This window comes from Caretta caretta, chromosome 1 (genome assembly GCF_965140235.1).
Source record: "Caretta caretta isolate rCarCar2 chromosome 1, rCarCar1.hap1, whole genome shotgun sequence".
In the NCBI taxonomy this organism is placed as follows: Eukaryota; Metazoa; Chordata; order Testudines; family Cheloniidae; genus Caretta; species Caretta caretta.
The window spans coordinates 124,696,779-124,717,382 of NC_134206.1; the positions used below are offsets into that span (position 1 = coordinate 124,696,779).

Here is a 20,604-nt window from a genome sequence, read left to right on the forward strand (position 1 = left end):
GACCTCTTTGTTAGCCTCAGGAACAGCATGCATGTGAGATGCCAAAAAGCACTGCATGAGTGTCATGTCATTAGAGCTGACTAAGAATTGTTCAAGTAAACTGTTTTTTTGGGTCAAAAAATGCCAATTCATCAAAACTGAATTTTTCACTCAAACTTATTGGTTTTGACATACATTTTGTCGTGAACGTTTCAAGAATAGGTCTAAGTAAGAGAAAGGCCACTCCAGAATAACCACTAGACTAGTAGCTACGACACTCATATGGGATGTAGGAGACCAAGATTCAAGTCCCTGCTCTGCCTGATTCATGCAAGTGCCCTAACCACCAGGCCATAGAGTCAGTCTCTCTCGCTCTCCTGTTGGAGCTGTTTCACTTTATGTAAATCAGTGGTTTTCAACTTGTGGACCCCTTGGGGTCTGCAGATGATGTCTAAATTTTCAAAATGGCCTGCACCTCCATTTGCAATTTTGTAGGGGTCCACATCACTGGTGTAAATAGTTACTTATTCACTAGGCCAGAGAGAGAGCGCATGAGAGAGGTAGAATCAGGCAGAGCAGGGACTTGAATCCTGGTCTTCCATATCCCAAGTGAGCATTGGGCTACTGGCTATTCTCAGGTGGTTCTCTTGCCTTTTTTTTTTTTTTTTTAAATTTGACAGGTCCAGTTTTCATTCTGATGCAGAACATGTTAAAACCTCAGAATTCTTGTTTTCTATCTCGCCCTAGGCATCATAGCTATTCCATGGAGACAGGAAATACAAATGACCATCAAAAAAATACTGAAGCTCCTATACAGTGTTGTCGAATGCACAAAGTACTCACTTAAGATAAATAATTTCTCTCTAACTTTAGTTACATTAACCTTATGTGTTACTTATTACACTAGTAGAAAAGTTTCAGAGTAGCAGCTGTGTTAGTCCGTATCCACAAAAAGAAAAGGAGTACTTGTGGCACCTAGAGACTAAAATTTATTTGAGTATAAGCATTTGTGAGCTACAGCTCACTTCATCAGATGCATTCAGTGTGTAGCTCATGAAAACTTATGCTCAAATAAATTTGTTACTCTCTAAGGTGCTACAAGTACTCCTTTTCTTTTTACTAGTAGAAAAAGCTTTCAAATGAAAATTTGAGTTTCCAATTGGAGTCCCTTTAAAGTTTTAAATTGCAAATGGAAAGATAAAATAGCAGAGAAAGCCAGTGATTGCTTTTCACTTTCCTCCCAACCCAAATTAGATTTTACAAAGTAACGGTCAACATTGCTTTACCTTATTTAACATAAATCAAAGACCTTTGCACAGAGTACATTGTGCACCAGCAACACAAAAATTCCTGTTGAAACAGTGGATTTAAAAAGATGGAGTGACAGCGCTGAACCCTTGAAATTAGCTTTCGATTTTCAGTGGAACTCATCTGTTCTAGGAACTTCATTTTCAATATTTCATAAACAAGCCTGACCATTAAATTGGATTACCTGTATTTAAATCAACATATAAAAAGTTACCTTGTTACTGCTCCTGAAAATATCCTCTCTATCATCCTGTTTGATATAGCTGTGAAAGAGAAAAAAATATTAGAAGACATTTAAAGGTCCTTTTTTTGCTTTATATTGGGTTTAAGCTGATTACTGCCTATTAGATCAGTATTTAACAAGCATTGCCTTAACAAGTAAATCTTGCTTTCAAGGGTCTTTAAAATTTCTAATTCCATGTTGGCTCTCTGATGAATTATAGGGCTTCTAAAATGTAATGTATAAAGATAATACTTAACTATCTCTGACACACAATTTTGAGATGCATGTTTTTATTCTGTTACCAATTCTGGGGTTTTACTAAAGATGAAGTGTCTTTGGTTAAATGATTGATTCTTATTTGCGTAGTTTTATGGTGCCTTCTACCAGCATACTCAACATAATTTCTCTACTAGAATACAAAAGATATTACTAAGAAATTAATAGGCTTTAAGAGCTGTATGTTTTAAGATATGTCTACATTTCAAAGTTTAATATTGGAAAAGAGAACCAGAATTGCATCTGATTAACTTAACCGTAGAAGCCTTTCATTTCAAAGTAAAAAACCCCCACCAATGCTTCCGTAAAAGGCTAATTAGTCAAAGCCTTGTCCTGTAGTATATATTTGTTTTTGCTATCACCAAACATTTCATAGATAAGGCTAGAAGGACCACTGATCATTGAAGTCCAACCTCCTGTATAACACAAGCCACAGGATTTCCTTTAATTAATTCCTGTTTGAACATATCTTTTAAAAAACATTATGATGTTCAAGGCAGTGGTTCTCAACCTAGGGTACACAGAGGTCTTCCAGGGAGTACTTCAACTCATCTAGATATTTGCCTAGTTTTACAACAGGCTGCATGAAAAGCACTAGCAAAGTCAGTACAAACTAAAATTTCACACAATGACTTGTTTCTACTGCTCTATATACTGTACGCTGAAATGCAAGTATAATATTTTTATTCCAATCGATTTTATAATATGGTAAATGTGAGAAAGAAAATTTTTTCAGTAATAGTGTGCTGTGACATTTTTGTATTTGTGTCTGATTTTGTAAGCAAGTAGTTTAAGTGAGGTGAAACTTGGGGTACACAAGACAAATCAGACTCCTGAAAGGGGTACAATAGTCTGGAGAAGTTGAGAACCATTGTTCTAAGGGACACCAGCAACCGATTCACTACTTATTCCCAGAACTGTGTAACACTCAGCTCGTGTGCTTCGAGGGGGAAAAAAGGCATGGTACAGCTGAAAGCTGAGATCACAGAAATTAGAGAGGGAAGAGACCTGTTAGGCGATCATGTCAATACCCCTTCCACTTCAGTATTTTTCCTCGCAATGTGTATGAGTGCTTGGTCTAGTCTAGTTTTAGACTGACAGCAATGAGGAGACTGCCACTCCCTGTGGGAGACAACTGTGTAGTTGGAGACATAACTTGCTCTACCACCTGCTTTTTAAGTGTAGGGCCAAAATTTTCAAAATGTGTGCCCAAAAGTAAGGCTGTGAAGTCCATATTTAGGCACCTAAGTAGCCTATTTTCAAGAGTGCTGAGCACCCAGTGTCGCCTTTTGGTTTCAGCTGAACTTCATGGGAATGGCAGACATGCAGCAGTTCTTAAGATCAACCCCTTCTAGCTGCTTGCGCCCATATTTCCTACTGTCCATGTTTAACAGCTGTTACTTTTTCTTCTGGTTAAGAATGAGGAGGGAGTCATCTATAATATGTGATCAGACTTGCTTTTGCCTTTGCTGGTCTGTTGGTTCAAATGATCATGACCAGGAGAAAAACATAAAAAAGTGTTCTCCTTCCTGAATTAAATATTGACTAAAAAGTAGTTAGACTTGAGTAGAAACAACCCTAGGGAAAAATATTTCCCTTCCACAGGGCAATCAGAATGATGTCCCAGATCTCTTTCACTATGGGGGAGAGCAGGGCACATCAGATTTTCTGTTTGTAAGTGAACTTTCCAATCATGAGAGGAATGATTCCTTAAGATGACAATAGACACAGCGTCGGACAAAGTACTTCCAGAGCAGCTGCAAGATGTAAAGAGATGTTTAAATTAAACTCTTGGTCAAATGTGCAGGATTACAGAATCCAAAACCACTGCAGAATTTGTGAATGCAGAACAGCGTGTAGGCGCTAGATATTCTTAAAACTGTATATGAAGTGCAGTACAGCTTTTCAGTTAACTTTTACTTATGGTCTTAAAGCTAAACTGGTTAAAAGTTGTTCCATGTGTCATACCATGATCATTATGCCGGGCTAAATCCTTTGGATCAATATAGAGGTCATGGTCGGTATCCAGCTCCCAAAATTTGCAATAGATGACATAGAAGTGCTCATAAGAGAAGTACTCTGTCAGCTGGTTAATATCAGCTTCTTCTTCCAATAATGCCACATTCTATTATTAGGAAAAAGAAAATCTCATTAAACAACCTGCAAGACGCCTGTTGGTCACAGCAACAACTGGAAGGATGAGTGAAAGTTCTCATATCATCAATGAGCATCACTATTCTCTAACAGTTTTTCAGTGGAATTATTTTATTTTCAAAGACCTTATGCACAATATAGCATGCTAAGAAGATTTTAATAAACTGAGTTGAAAGCTAAGGTGCTAGAGAAAAATGCATAGTAAGGACAGCCAACTTTCTGCTAAGTGAGAGACAAATATAGCTCTGAACAACATAGTAATCTAAATTGAAACAGTCTTGTATTAATAATTGCTCCCTTGAGAATCAATGCACTTTAATCTTCATTGAACTGGGAAGAAGCAAGAAAACCATCTTTACTTATGCCCTTTTAAGTATTTAACTTAATAAAGCATTTAAATGAGCAGAAGTTATATTTACCTTGCAAAATTTTACATAAATACCTGCAAAAAGCTGCTTTTCCTGAGTTCATTACACGTGATTCTTCCAGACCAAGACCTATTTACTGTATAAAATATCCTTTGTATAACCTACAAAAGAGAGAGACAAATTAAAAGTCTACTTTTAACTATCTGAACTAAACAGTGTACTGTTCCAAGTTTTGGTTAAGTGTTTACAAATACCTGTGTACAAATGCAAAGAAACAAAAATATGAAATAAAGTTCTGCAGTTTACTGCTGTATTCACTTCCCATTGTTTATTACTATAGCTCAATCTGCAGTATTTTGGTCATCATTATCCTCAGTCTTCATCTTCCTCCTCTCTTCATCTGTTGAGGCCTGGGTCCATTCCTCTTTTTCCCTCTACCTTGTCTTAGTGAGCTCATCCTCCCATTGTTTCAGATACTATCTTTCCAGAAATGATTTCCAACTCTCTCTACTCAATCTACAGATATCACTTAGACATCCTTCAGCTGTCCCAATATCCTCGATTCAGTGCCACAAAGCCATACTTATTTCCTCCTGATCCCTCTCCAGCTGTCTCTCTCTACTGAGAACTCCAGCACCCTTCTATTCTCCCAGCATTCTTTTAACATTCAGTCTTGACAAATTCTGCTACTTCTGTATCACTAAAATCCATCCTTTACCTCACTATTCCCATTGCTAAAAAACCCTGGAAAAACCTTTAAAATGTCCATGCCCTGGCTTCTCTTGCCTCAACTACTGTAACTTTATCCCTGATCAACTTTCGCACCTCTGTCCCATTTATTCAAGAACCCCATTGCTGATATCCCCTTCCCCTCTAATTACTCCCACCAACTCATTTCATATACCCCTCTCTGGGTTTCTGCATTTTACTCTATCACACTGAAAACCTCCCCCACTACATCCACAACAGCCTCCTTTCTCATGCTTGCCAAGCAGCTTTTCCCTTCCAAATACAGCCTTCAGATCTAGTATATCCAAGATACTAGTTCTACCCGCAGCAAGGATTCTATTGATGTAAATTTAGGTCTCAATTTTACAAATCTACGGGTTATCACTTATCTATTATGCCATCCACGTATCTAGTGCTTTAAACATAAGAGAATATTTCAGCCCTCCAGGATCTTAAAAATCTAAATTAGAAATCACAAAACTTGTTTATGTATTTACACTGTAAATTTATGTTTGAAAAATGCATAACAGATATTTCCTGGTTCGAAGAGTTTACAATTTAAGCTAAGCAAGAGGCAGACAGGATATGGAAGAATAGGTCAGGAAAAGAATGTGGTAAGAGAATTACTTGAGAAAAGATCAGAAGGAAAAGTTGGTTTGATACATGTATTTTATAGTATCATACACTTTATACTTTTAGCTTAAGAATGGTCTTAGAAGCCTACTGTAAGAAGGTTCAGTCCAAAGAATGTGAGATTTTTATTTCAGACACACTATTAAAAACATTACCTATCTGGGACTTGAAGTCCCAGGTTATAAATCCATCTATATTACTAAAATAAAGGCATGTCAAAAAACCCTATGAAACAGTCCATCATACTTCCATATCAAAATTAAATTGGCTTTGAGTCATAAGTAGAGGGCATTAAGTGAGTTACTGATATTGTAATCATGAAATTTTATATATAGTTAAAGCTTCAGCATACAGCAAGCTCTGCTGCTCTTACTTTGAATTGGAACAGCTGGTTTGATAAGCCTAGAAAGGCCTATTTTACTTCTGAAACTTAATTAGTTCAGTCTTAATTGTGTGTTTAGGGAAGCCCATTTTTGGCTTAAACTACAAAGCAATTTTTTTCTAGCAAAGTTCTGCCTTAGCTTTGCAGTTTAATCCATCTGGACATCATTACCTCATCTGTTACACATCTAACTGGTCTAAAAAAACCCCCCAAAATTGAATGTTTGCTAGAGACAACTGGACAAGTCTTAAAATTTGGGTCTCTAAAACAAACCAGAGCAGAGAATGAGTAAATATAGTTTGAGACTTGTTTGATTTACTATGCTCAAGATGTCAGTTGCTGCTGTACATTGGCTTTTTTTTATTGTGAGAAGGAAAAATTGTGCAAAATAAACATAACACTGTTGAAATTCTAGAGATATGTTTAATTCCTATGGAAGTTGCCTATACAACCCTTGTGTCAGTACAAATACTATTTCTACAGTTTAGCTTTATATTAGCCTAAAACGTGTGTACCAGACCTTACTCCTAGACAGAGCAATTGTTTTAAACCTCTGCCCAGCAGATGGGTCTGCCTCCCTCTGAGGTACTGCTCAGATGGCATCTTACCCAGAAGTGGAAGCGGAACAGTAATTAGATTTCAAATATTTAATAGTGAATTGGTGTGAGAACCCACTAAGAACTCTAACCTACAACTTTAATTTTGTGAAGACAACATCCTCCAGACAGCTTCCACCCAGCAGTTGGATCACTAAAGCTTCAAGAAGTTACTTAAACAACTCCCATTCAAAATACGCTTAAATACAATACTTAACAAAAGGGGAGATCAACAGATCTATTTGTTATCATTCAGATAATTACAGGGCTTAATTTCTTTAGAAGCATGTAGTGGTCGGCAGATGCTCTTTCTTCTAAAAAGGGACAACAGTGTAGACCGTTTTCTTATGTCTTTGATAAGTGGACTGATGTTATGGTTCCCTTTTCAGAGAGAATGTTCATAGCAGTTTGGGCTTCTTTTCTAGGACCTTGATATGAGGAGTTCTTTTAGGGGCAAAAGTAAGTAGTGGAAAATTCATTTGCTATCCCTACTAACCAACTGCTAAGATGAATTTGTCAAATGTTATTTCAACCCAGGCCTCCCTAAGTAAATATGTTCCTCAACTAAAGAAAGGACTGGGGAATGAGAGGATTTAGCTGCTGCAGCCCTCAGAAGGAACAGTAGTTTTTCCATAATTCAGACAAACCATGCTCCAATACAGTTGCCGAAGAAAGATCATCACAGATGACATATTTTCTTCTTTCTCCCCTAGCTTCAACCATATCTTTTGAGAAATAATTCATCTAGGAATTGCTATGGCCTCGCTGGTGAGAGGCAAAAACTAGTATCAGCTCTTAGCATGAAAAACCCAGCAAAGCAGTTACAGTGTCATCAGTTCTCATTAATTTATTGAGAGTCCCACAACTTTGCTACCTGTTGGAGCTCTTGTGATGACATGAAGAGCTCCTTGCCTCATGTGACTTGGGAGCAGGTGCCTGCACGAACTCCCCACTGCTCCATCCTCCAAGCTCTTCTTGCCCCTCACTCACCCTGGCAGTTCTTGTGGTGACCTGATTGCAGCAGGGAGGGGTGGATCAAAACAGGCTTCTAGAGGTGACTGACTGACCTGCATCCCCATCTTTTTTGGCAGGCTACCACGGGGGGTGGTTCTTTCGTCATGCTAGACTGCATAAGCTGGCTCAGAAGTACAAAGCTCAACCCCAGAGCAGGCTGTCCCTCTGAAGGTAACCCACTATGGACAAGGAACACCCACCCACCACAGCACTGAGAAAAGGCTTTTGCTAGGGACCTGCCTTGAGCCTCCTACTCCTATACATTAGGTGTCAACTGGAAAGGAATCCCTTCCTCCCGCACATCTCCCTCTGTCTTGTGAAGGGCAAAGCAGAGTCCTCACGCCCCCACCCACTGCACCCTACTACTATGCAGATACAACTGAGCCCTCTACCCACCATCCCCTGCTGCTCTGTGGGGCAGCACATTATTTTCTTGAGGCATTTTGATATACCAGGTCTGCAATGGCTACACACTTCCTCTCTCAGCAGCTTGAAGCAGTACTGGCCCTTATTGCTCAGCCCCCAAAAGCACCTCCACTCTACCTTTCCGCAGGGCTTCTCCTGACCAGGAGTTAGAGGGTGGGGGTATGGTATTAAGATCTCAGCATATTCCCCTACAACCTCCAATCCTGACACAGCTTCCTGCAGGAGAGAACAGGAGCAGCAGCAGGCACAAAAGGTAGCGGGGGCACCAACTGACTTTTGGAGGGCATGGGGGAGGAAGAGGATGATAGTAGCAGCTAACTTTTGAGCAAGTAGTAAAGTTTCATGAAGCTCCAAGTATAACCCTTCCTTGTTGGTGAGAAAGTCTCTAATGTCACTCACATGATGTCTCCCCTCCATGTTCCCAAGTAGTGGCATAGAATCATATTGGGGAGATGAGTGACTTTCACATTGATGAGAAATGTCACATGGAGCTGTGCAAACTTTGGCAGTTAAGGGAACCAGTGGCTGTCTTGGACTTGGAAGGCAAGAGCTAGGGAGTAGACCAACAAGCACCTGCTCCACGATTGCATAAAGACAAGAGTAACTGCAAAAGGGGACAAAGTCTTCTTACTTTTGATAAATATGCAAGAGTTTGCACTACAGTGTTTCTAAAACACACTGCAAGTATGCAGAGGGGTTCAAAAATCAGAATAGACTAAACCTCACAACTTAATCTTCTTAAACAATCTCTTGCTTTTTAGGCCAATCATGATTTTTGCACTCTTGGGGCTGGCAATACTACTATTGGTCTATTGGCGATGTCTATTGGAGTGGGGTGGATGAACCTGAAGACCTTCAACTCTGCACTAGAGCATGAAAGGTGCAGAAGCAAAGTTAATGTCTCAAAAGAAAGACTTCCAGATTAAATTTGTGCTACATCCAACTGTAGCTTATGTATACTGAACTAATGGATTTAATTTAGTTCCCAGAGGATGCTCGTTAAACTCAGTCACTGATGCTTGCTGACATTTTTTAAAAAAAATTGAATGCCCTTGGGAGGGATCTCAGACTCTGAAGATTGAAGGACCAAATGAGCACAGAGTCTGAAGCAACAATCTCTAGAGTTTGTCAAATCCAGATCAGTAGTTGAGGGAAATTGATAGCAGTTTGTGGACAGAAAGATGACTAGTCACAGAAGCTTAGAGCTGCAGATCTGGAACTTTTCATGTGTACAAAATTCAATTAAAAGGAAAATCATTGAACTGGGAAGGTGCAAGTAGCTTTAAAAAAAGGCTTAAATTCTATCATGATCTCTTTACAATTCCATAATATTGTGGAGAACTTATGCATTATCTACTTGATAAAATCTGAACTGGAAATAATGCGGAAGTCATTTTAAACTTTTAGGCTTTTTTCATTACAAAGTCCAAACCAGGGTCAGTATTCTAACCTGCCATACATTGAAAACCACACCCAAATAAGCATTCAAGTTAACTAAGTAATTTGCTCTTCAGTAGAAATACATTAACATGTTCCACACAAACCATCTCCATTCAGTATTCCTCATTTCAACTGTTATTCAGTAAGCTCTTCTAACACGCTGAAATACAGAGAAACCTTACAACTATCGATTGCAATGACAAATGCTCTTCCTCCCATTACCGTGTCTCCTGAAGATTTGAATAGACTCAGTATCATGCACTAGAAACCTGAAAAGTTGAAATCAACAGAATACTTGTCTCTAGTGATAAGCCCATTGTGAAAAGTATGGTTTTACATATTTCAATTGACCTATTAATTAACTGTTAAATTGTATAAAAGTAATGTTTCTAAATAAAGCACTTACTGTGGTAATGTAACGAGAATGAAATTCGGATGCTTCTTTTAAAAAGGATAGGCCAGGATGACTATTCACCACATCCTATAAAGAGAGGGGAGGAAATGAAATGCCAACTGGTACCCATTCTCACCCTGGGTATCAACTCATTAATGCAGAATACTACCACCAATTCCTTGAAAGAGCCATTCCAAATTCGATTGCTAAGCAAAGCAACCATTACTAAGTATAACAATTTGTAGACTGCCTCATGTAAACATACCATGGTGATGTAAGTTTTCAAAATAACGTGACTTTTAAAAGCCATTCAACATGAGCTTTCTTAATTGTAATAGGGAGATGTCAGAAACAATAGGCAGAGGTGTGCAAATTATATGTTCCTTTCAGAAAAAAAACAACTTATTTTCCTGGTGTAGATGGGGCTTGATACATGTAACTAGTAAGAAATAGCACCGCTGAAAAATTACAGATGGTTTTCCATTAGAAATGAAGACACTCTATAAAACCACGTGGAAGTACACTAAGTCCAACATGGAAGTTTGCTTCTGGTCATTCATTAGCAAAGCACTAAGACCTGTGACAGTCCAAAAAGAGATTCAACTGCCATTTTTCTTCTTTCCCCTCCCCAATAACTTCCCAGAAGCCCAAGAAGCACATCCTTAACACTACTATGTCAATCATGAGTTGTCATTCTTAAGGTTAAATAGGCTCTGACACATTAGTCAGTCGAAATCAAACATCAATTAAGAGCTATTGTAGTATGTGTAGGGTTTCTTCTTTTCAACTTCTTCCCTACATAAAAGTAGGCTATAAATATTTGTGACTGTAAAATGACTTGTTTACAAGTTAAACTCCTCAGATGACCATACAAGTTGCGTGCACTAAATATCAGTAATCTTTTTATTCATTCTCTTTACTAGAGTTACTCTATCAGTTAGGAAATTAAAGTTGTGCTGGTACAGCTAGTCTTTTGTTTAGCTTTGGAAGATACAAAGAGGTCATGATTAAATTAAATCGCTATGTACTTGTAAAAATGGAATGAAGTCTTCTTGCACCAAGTAGTTGCATCCAGGGTTCATCAGAAGATGAACAAACTTTGCAGCATCATCGTGGCAGGTCTGTAGTATTCTGAAATGCAAATATAAAATGAATTTGCATCAAACTTTTTCTACTCCATTCAGAGAGGAAAAATGCTCATATTTGTGTTAGGAAGTTCTACAGCAGGATTTATGAAAAATCTGCAGTCTCAGAATTTAATCCCAACTCATTGATGTAACATGTGAGCACCTAAAGAATGAGTTACCATAATATAAAGGCAGGCATGTGGTCACAGTTTCTTTTGCCTACTAGTGATTTTACACAGCTCTACGCATTGCACTGGCCAATAATCCCATATTGCTTCCTCTCATACTAGACTTTAAGGCATAATTTACATTGTACTATCTTTACTGTACCTGCTCCCAGAAGTGGAGTAGTCAAATGAGAGGACAGTTTGAAATCAAGACCATAGTTCTCCTTCCTAGCCTCATTGATCCCAGAGAAAGTAGTATCTGCCCACAACTGTTGACATATTCCTGCAAATTAGGACCACACTTCTCAAAACCTTACACAGTTGGGAGCACTAGGAACTTGTCATTAACCACACCACATTATATATCTTTACACAGCAAATATCAAGAATTTAAACTGTACGCATTTTTTTTAAATCCAGTCCACTCTGTGTTGGACTATTAGAAAGGGGTTTTGTTTGTTTGCAGGCTGGATCACATTCATAGCTTAAATATTACATTTAAATTAAGAAATACAGTACCTCAAAAAGCAACCTACTTACTTTCGCCACATTGCAACAAATTTATGAACTGAGACACATCCGGTTCGTTCTCCTCCAGCACAATAAAACAAGGGACCTTTCCAGTAAAGCGGGCATTCACAGGCCTGGAATTAAGGTGTAGAACAATGCAGACAGTCAGTTTATTGATTACTTATCTGAGCATTACTCCCTCTCAAAACACTAGCGTAAAATGAAACCTTGCTCGTGTAGTTGTAAGGGGGCATTATGGGAGAGCAAGACAGACACTTGTTTCGTTGCACACACTTTTACGGAACTACAGTGAAAATAAGGCAATTCCTGGAAGATTTAGTTTTTTGACAGGTAACCTTTAATTTGACCAACAGCTTTAGTCTCTACTGTACTGCACAACAAGGTAGATTTTCATGGTAAATAAAAGAAATTAAGGGGAAAAGTCATTTCCATTTATTCTTTTTTCCCCACAGTTGGGAACCATTTTTCCACTTGTACTTCTAAAGAAATGGGGGATTCACACATGAAAACAAGCATATGTTTACTGTAAGCAATCACAGTGTATGTGTTCCAGTGTTAGCCCTAGACTACTATGGAAAGATATACGGAGTGATCAATACAGCTCCCTTGAAAACAAAATATTTATCATTTACATTCCTGCTTCAATATTATATGGAGAAAACATTAAATTCCTCCAACCCAATTTGCTATGTATGTTATACAGAAGCAAAACAAGTCAGTCTTTTTAGATTGATAAACCCCATATTCTGACACTGCAATAAATCTAGTGACTACTGAAGGATTAAAAAAACCCTCCAAAGAAACAAAGCCATTCTGGATTCGAAGGTTTAATAACCTAAGTCCATAACTTTCTTTTCCTGTCTAAGGTGAGAAAGTTATCTAGCTTCTTTGTTTTTAGATGAGTAACTGGTTTAATTGTAGAGTTCTACATAGACCTATTCAAAGTGATAACTCAAAATGCTAATCTTGCACCATGTAAGTAAACCAACTTAAAGATGCGCTTAAAACATCTGCAGTAGTACAACTGATTACTGTGAATGCACATGGCCAAATTTTGCACTGAGACAATGCTATCCCACTGACATCTATGGGACTGCACAAGATATAACTCAAAGAAAATTTGGCTGCTTGAGTTTGATGTTGAAGTTTATGGGTTTTCTCCAAAACCCACTAAGGTTAATGTAAAGACTCCCATTGACTTTAATGGGTTATGGATCAGGCCCCATATTAAGTAAAGACAATACCAGCCCAATTTAAGTTAACTTTTTGGAATTTTATTCATATCACACAACAGATAACATAGGAAAACCATTTGTTGCCTTTTTGTAGGTTAGTATACTGAAGTTAGACACCCAGTAAATCCTTACCTTTGCAACTTTGCCCATGTCTTCTAATCTTGCTCTCTCATTTGGAAACTGAGAGAAAGTTCTCTCTATTTTGGCAATCACTGCATCTATATTCACTTTTTCTTTTGGACATCCTCGGGGAAAATAAAATGTTGGAATGGTTTGGCTCAGTGACGGCGGCAAAGGTTCTTCTTTCTTTGTCTGAACCTAAATGGATAAATACATTTGACATACTGAGGTGTATCAAACTGTTTGCCATACAATCCTCCTTAGAATGAGACGGAAAAGCCTTTATCTTGTTTTGTATTAACTACTGTAACATATTCCTACAGAAAATTACATATGATGGAATAAGCTCTTTAAGAGTGAAGAGTGAAATTCCTGAAAAATTGGCATCTAGAACATTTCAGCCTTTTCAAAATGAATTCAAGTTTGACATAAGGAAAGCTATTTGGCGAAGGTAAGAATAGCGTTTCCCCTCTATCCCACCTCAAGTCTTCATCCAGCTTTAGAACCAGAACTCTAGCCAAACCTTTTTCTGAAGTTTGGAAGTATTCATAATTGTTATTTTCACTTCCAGTATAGCTTGAGACCAGAACAGCCCAAAATATCACAAGCAAGGCTGTTTAGAATTTCAACTTGTCGCTTAAGTGCTAGAATCATGTGAGATCGTGCTTTCACAAAATTTCCACCTCAGTTTTGTAGACTCAAGAGGGTCAGGTAAGCATGCAATCTTTTGTGTGCTTGCAAGCTGCACACTTTTCTTCTTTAACTCAAACAGTCATAACTGTGGAGAAAAAAGTTTCAGTTGAATCCTAAAAACAAGACAACTTTTCTTAAAATATTTTTTTAGGAAATATGTTCAGTATTTGTGTACTAATACTTCTGCACACACAAGCGCAAAGATATAGGGGTCTAGGTATGCTAGAGTAGTGTAATTAACAACTCAAAAATGACTGAAGTCCATAATAGGTAAATTTATTCAGGTAAGTGGTTACAGTACAGCTGTTAGCTATGGTAAAAGGAGAATTTATCCTTTATTTGATTAGTCCCATGAAGAAAGGTCAGTAACTGAAAAACAAGTCAACAGGATATAAGGCAACAGAAAAATAAACTGAGCAAATAAAAGAATGTGTGTGTTGGACAGCTCAATAATTTGGCAACTGAATACAAAGGCTTTCCTCTCTACGGTACAGATTCAAAACCAGCCCAATTTAGCAGTGACAAAAAGTTATTTCCCATGGTGGCCCATGATGAAATCAACGATCCCAGTGAACCCAAAGTCCATCTCAATTTCCTCCAGTCACAACTGGTACCATCTGACAGATTCAGCAGCAACATTAAGGAATGAATGGCAAAGACATTATTACCACCACACCCCTCAAGATGGTCCTTTCACAGCTGGGCTGAGGCAATGGCAAAAAACCAGATGTCTATACTGCTGCCATCCATATTGAGAATGCCGTACGGATAAAGGATTTTGGTCCCCCAAAAGACTTCAATTTCACTGAGATATAATATGTAAAGAGGTTGAGTTAATCCCCTCGGATTTTTCTACAAATGAGCCAACCAATTCCAACTTTACACTTGCCCTGATATTGCAACTTCACTAAAAATCAATGCTAGCCTTTAAGTATGTCAGAATAAAAAAAAAAAAACAGAAAAAAAAAGTTTACTTGAGTTTGTAGTACTTGTATGCAAAAGTTTTATTTTTGTTGACTGGATTTGCACTTTTCAGTTACACCATAAAGGCTCTCTTGATGCAATACAAAAATGTAAAAGTCACATCCACAGAATCACCAAATAAAAACAAAAATACCCCAGATCTCAAACTAAAAAGACAAACATTTTTCCATCTCCAAAGTGGTGTTCCTGTTAGCACCATCAAGAGTGCAATAAACAATTTCTTTATAATTTCCCCCTAAATTTCAAGGTAACCACCATCACATCAGTGCTTGGGTTGAGCCTCTGACATAACTAGTCACTGAAAGCCTGTGCTGTTGCCCAGGTGTAATTCGTAAAAGCAAAATGGCTGAGAACTTGAAAACTGGACAGTTTCAGACAGTGAATCCCAGTGATTATTCAACCTGGTGATATTATAAACAAAAGGACATCTCAACCAGGTTGGAAGCTGTTTCCATCACTTCAAACTGACTCACACATTCCATACTTCAGAGCGACACCCTTGGAATATTATTATATACATAGCACGTTTTAATCTATTATGCCAGCCTAGGGAGTAGATCTTTAGCCCTTCCCTCTCTATGGGACTGACACAGTATGTGCTCTCGGTGCTGTGTGTTAACTGACCATTTTTACAGAAAGACAAAAAAGGAAAAAAGGAAACAGGAAAAAAGTTAGAGTTGTGATGCAGCTACTTCATTCCTTCCCCCCCTAATCTTTGTTATTTCCCTAAGTAGCAGCTTTCAGCAAGACTGGCAAGTAGTAAAGTTCTTCAGATCACAGCTGTCCATTCTTTCTTCAGGTGGAATGCCAGAAAGTTATAAATTACTGTAAACTCCTTTAGTTAAAAGTTTCAGAGCATTTGTTTAAACAGTGTAAATTTAGTATAGAGACAAAACGAGGTGTTTTAATTCCAAGGTTAAGAAAGTGTAAAGACTAAGTCGCAAGACTGGTTTCTTAGCAAAGAAGGAAAAAGGAATATGTAAAAAGACTTAGAGAATGGGAAGATGACCCAGTAAAACCAAGCAAGAGAAGAAAATAATCAAATTGAAAGTTCTACAAAGGTTTGAAACAGATATTTTTCAAAAATTGTTCCTTCAATTATATAAAAGTATACTGCACATCTGTTGTGCTACAGTGAGATAAATGGTAACTTTTTGGTTTACACGTAGAAGTTTTTGGATTTTAAAGGCTATCTGGAATTTAGAAAGTTAGCTTTGTACAACTAGCGATAAATCCTTTCACAGAACTGTTCTCTCCAGATGGAAAAATTTAACACAGCAGGCATGCCCACTTCATCACAACAGAAGCTGCCTCTTCCCAAAACCACTCAACCATACCAGCATTTAATTTTTCCAAGTTAAATACTGCTGTGGATAAACTTGTCGTTCTAGATTTGAGGTTATTTTGGTAACAATAAAAACATCAGGTTTTGTTATACAAGTTAAAGTTATCATTAGTGTGCTATTTAAAAGACAAAACACACTAAATATGTGCTTCAATTTTGATGGTGATAGTTTACACATAACTGGTCCCTACTGTGAATATTTATATCAGAGTGATTTTGAACAGGAAGCAGCAAGATGTCTAAACAAGTTCAATCTGCATAAGAATTGGCACATGAAGAGTTACAAAACCTGGAGAAAGACTAACCCAAACTGAAAGCAAACACCTTATGAAATAGTAAGGGAAAAGGTTATGTTTAAATATGATTTTCAAGTTAGGATCCCTTTCATGAACAGATTACAGAAGCTAATATTACCATGCACATTAGATTTTTTTATGCACTTGTTCAATTTTCTGAGAGCCTATATGGGATGCAGGCTTTTCTGTTTTTTTCTTTTCTTTTCTTTTTTTTTTAAAAGAAAATAAAGTAAATAACTTTCCTTTGCACTACAGAGGAACCTTCTCTATTGCTTCAAGTTGGAAATGGAAAATAATGTAAGCCTTCGTACTTGTTAGTGATACCTGAAAATGGATTGAATGTATAGTGATAACATGAAGTGGAACTGAATAAAGTAAATCCTTTGGAAGCTTCCAGAATCACTGGTCTTATATTTCCCCATTTCCCCAACCAGGCAGCAACAATCATCTGCCTTGTTACTAAGTAGACTGTGGCCCTAAAAAGGAAAATCCACCAAGTTATCTTGGCTATCTTTAAGGTCTGAATCCTTTAGCCCCTTTTCAGGGTGACAGCTGTAGTCCAAGAGCATGCTGAGGTCCTAAAGGCACTATGCACTGCTTGAAGAGTATTTATGGTTACTCTTTGCCCATCAAGCAAAATTGGTTGGTCTCATTTCCTTGTGGGAGAGTTGATTAAAGAGGGAGAAAAGGTGGTTTTGGAACAGGAAGGTGAATGTGTCTCACCTTTCAGTAATTAGAAATAGTCATCTGAAGGGTGACCAACAAATACAACTCCTTCCCCAAAGCGGTCAGTTTTCCTGAGCTTAATCTCTAGATCTTTGAAGCAGAGAAATACCTTCAGAATGTTTTTTTTTAATGCAACAGATATACAATAGCCTTTTGGGGCTGAAGACTATGGCCACAGCAAGAGCTCAGCCCCAAACCATCCATGTCAATGCAATTTTCAACACCTATCATCGTTGGAAAGAAAGGTCAGGGATGGTTTCTAGGGCATACCAAAGAGGAGACAGAATGCTAGGACAGTAACTCCCCACTGACTCCTCAGCAGCAAGTACAAAGCATGCCCCTGGCACTGAACCAGACTACCCTGCAAGGTGAAGCAGCTGTATCAAAGCATTACACACTCTTATTTCCCTTGAATAATCCTGCCACAACTATTCCAAAGCCTCCTTTAGCATTAAGTAGGGGCACAGACCCAGGCTTCCTCATCTTCTAGAAGTACCGTGAGGGATGTTACAGAAAACAAAGAGCCTCCCCTCCCAGCCCCTTCAGCATCAAGGAAGTAGTATGCATTAAGGCCACCCTCACCTTTTATTCAACTGAATCTCTGAAGATTTCTATGAGCTGTTTTTGGAAGTGGTCTCAAGTCTCTAGGATGGCACCAACTCAGATGTCTCTTTAATCATCTTAAGCAGAAAGAGTTCAAGCATTTACTTCCCATCCTTATGGGTGCAGGAAGTAAAGACAACAAAGGCTGCACACTGGGGAACTATTTCCCTGGGGAACTATTTCCATTCAGGTACTAAGGCTGCTGATCCGGAATCAATAATTTGGAACAGAATTATGTACAACATTTAACTCCAGATTTCTTGATGGGATCAGTTACACCTACAACACTGAACACAAGGTCAACAAGCTCATACCAAAAATTGAACAGAAAAACCAAATTTATGGCACATTAGTTACAGCCAATCAAAAGCTGTAGGTACAGGATTGGTTTTTGCTTTTCTGAAGAAAAAAGGAAACTACTACAAGTTTTGACCCTCAGTTCCACCTTTCAGATGAAGGTCAGAAGGAACTGAGGAACTACTAAAGTTGCGCTTCTTTGTATGTCCTCCCTGAATGAATGGGAAGGTTCACCTGGATGGTCCCTATGATCACTGCTTTCTAGAGCGTTCAGTAGGATGTCCTAGAGCATATGTACATTTTACCAAGAAGGAACCATACTGAAAATACTCAAAAGAAGGGCTATTTCTGTTCTAAATAAGACAACCTATTAAAAATGCACTTAGACAAAAACGGTAAGTTTAGAAAACCTGACCTATGAGGAAAGATTTAAAAACTGGGCATGTTTAGTCGTGAAAAAAAGACTGAGGTGGAGCTGATAGTCTTCAAACATGTTAAGGGCAGTTGCAAAGAGGACGGTGATCAACTGTCCTATGTCCACTGAAAATAGGACAAGAAGTAATCAGCTAAATCTGCAGCAAGGGAGATTAAGGTTAGATATTAGGAAAACTATCCTTATAGAGAAAAAGTTTAAATATATTAACTATGTTAGATATTAGGAAAATCTTTAACTACAAGGATAGCTAGGTACTGGACTAGGTTTCAAAGGGAAGCACTTGACTAGGTTGCCATCCTTGGGGGATTTTAAGAACAGGTTAGACAAACACTTGTTAGAGATGGCCTAGGTGTTTTGGTCTTGCCTCAGCACAGGGAGGATGGACTGACTAGAGGTCCTTCCAGTCCTATATTTCTAGGACTCTAATTCCACACAGATGGATAAAAATCCCAAATTACTGTCTTAATTCTAACAATTTAATTAATATGGAATATTTGTTCACACCTAAAAAATACTGCTAAGAGTCCTGCTAATGGAAAGCATAAATTTGTTTGGATTGAAAACCTCATATGACACGGTTTACTCTTGCCGCTGTGACTTTCAGTTGGAGGTTATCCTTCATTTTCTTGCTTGTGCTAAAAATCTGTTTATAAATTTAAACTACCAAAAAAGACTTGTTCAGCCAAGTGAGAAACTCCACCACACAACTTGCAAACCCACATACAATTATGAAATATTTGGAGCTAAAAGGAGATTTAAAAAAAGAGTTACATTTCAATGAATGATTTGCATGTCTTGAAGTCTCACAGTATGATGTCAATTTGACATATTAACCTTTGCAATGAACATATGTAAAAGCCAGAATCAATAGTCTGATTGTACTGCCAAGTCTCCATTTAATTTAGTTTTATATTAATAGCCTGAGTTGCAATTCGCAATTCAGAAAGCCAAATAATAAGTTTCCTCTAAAATATGATCAGCTAATGATTTACAATTTCATAATATTGCAAATAAGCTTCTGTAAGATTTACCTTGAAAAGAGAACATAAGATCGTCCCTTTAATACACATGGTCAATTTTCACCCCGGCATACAAAAAGCATAAAGGCTTTGGGTAAATTCAGACTATAAAGTGTTTCTTTACTCTTACTTTGTAAAAGTGGTGAGAAGGTTAAATTTATTTATTTATTTTTGCAGGAAGTGGCATAAAGGCATTTCTTCATTCCCTTTGCTAGTTTCAAGAATATTCCCTACTCTTTGATAACATCTGAGAGTATTCAGAGGAACAGCCGTGTTAGTCTGTATTCGCAAAAAGAAAAGGAGTACTTGTGGCACCTTAGAGACTAACCAATTTATTTGAGCATGAGCTTTCGTGAGCTACAGCTCACGAAGTCTGCTGCAGTTTCCACGGTAAACATCTGATGAAGTGAGCTGTAGCTCACGAAAGCTCATGCTCAAATAAATTGGTTAGTCTCTAAGGTGCCACAAGTACTCCTTTTCTATCTGAGAGTATGTCAGCATCAGATGCATTACTCCTACAGCCCTTCAATAACACGAGGCAGGAAATACATCACATCATCAAGCAGGCTGAAAGGAAACATGTACATCCCCACCCACCCCAGAAATAATCTTCTGACCCTCTCTTGCCTGCTTAGTTTCTCTCTCCTCGTAATGGTAGACAAAAAATTCTATTCCAGCAGCAAATTTGGCTTTGAGCAAAACTGAGGAAGCAAGGAGATTAGAAGCCAGATGGGCCAGTTTCTAAATATGGGGGAACCAGCTGTTGCTTTCCGTTTCCTTAAGATGATTTTTTTTAAGGGGATGCTTATCCCAATCACTCTCCCAAATAGAGATCTCTGGATGTTACACAACTTGGACTGCCTTGGCTACGGTACACTTCTTTTGGTGAGACATGGATGCCTGCTCCTTCCCCTCCCTGCCTACTAGGTTACTGGGATGTGGAGTATTTGCAGCTGGTCAGAGGGGCCCATCCTATCCACCATTACCGCAAGACTTTAGAAATGAGATAACCCATTTCCTCTCCTTCCTGACCTAAAGTAACTTATTCTTGAAATCAAGAAAAGGGGAAAAGCCTCTTCTCCCCTATTTTTAAAAGGCTGTAC

At 38.1% G+C, this 20,604-nt stretch overlaps 1 protein-coding gene across 6 annotated transcripts in view; it reads right to left on the reverse strand.

Moving 5' to 3' along the window:
* The window catches only part of PPP2R3B (protein phosphatase 2 regulatory subunit B''beta), an 89,749-nt gene that overhangs the window by 18,384 nt on the left and 50,761 nt on the right, over nucleotides 1-20,604 (reverse strand). For all 6 annotated transcript variants that reach the window (XM_048859536.2, XM_048859530.2, XM_075131021.1 and 3 more), the window contains 7 exons: nucleotides 13,115-13,300; nucleotides 11,757-11,860; nucleotides 10,951-11,053; nucleotides 9,935-10,009; nucleotides 4,383-4,469; nucleotides 3,755-3,911; nucleotides 1,502-1,550 (listed from right to left, as the gene is read on the reverse strand). In XM_048859536.2, the coding sequence (XP_048715493.1) occupies nucleotides 1,502-1,550; nucleotides 3,755-3,911; nucleotides 4,383-4,469; nucleotides 9,935-10,009; nucleotides 10,951-11,053; nucleotides 11,757-11,860; nucleotides 13,115-13,300 (761 nt within the window). The remainder of the gene's footprint in view (nucleotides 1-1,501; nucleotides 1,551-3,754; nucleotides 3,912-4,382; nucleotides 4,470-9,934; nucleotides 10,010-10,950; nucleotides 11,054-11,756; nucleotides 11,861-13,114; nucleotides 13,301-20,604) is intronic.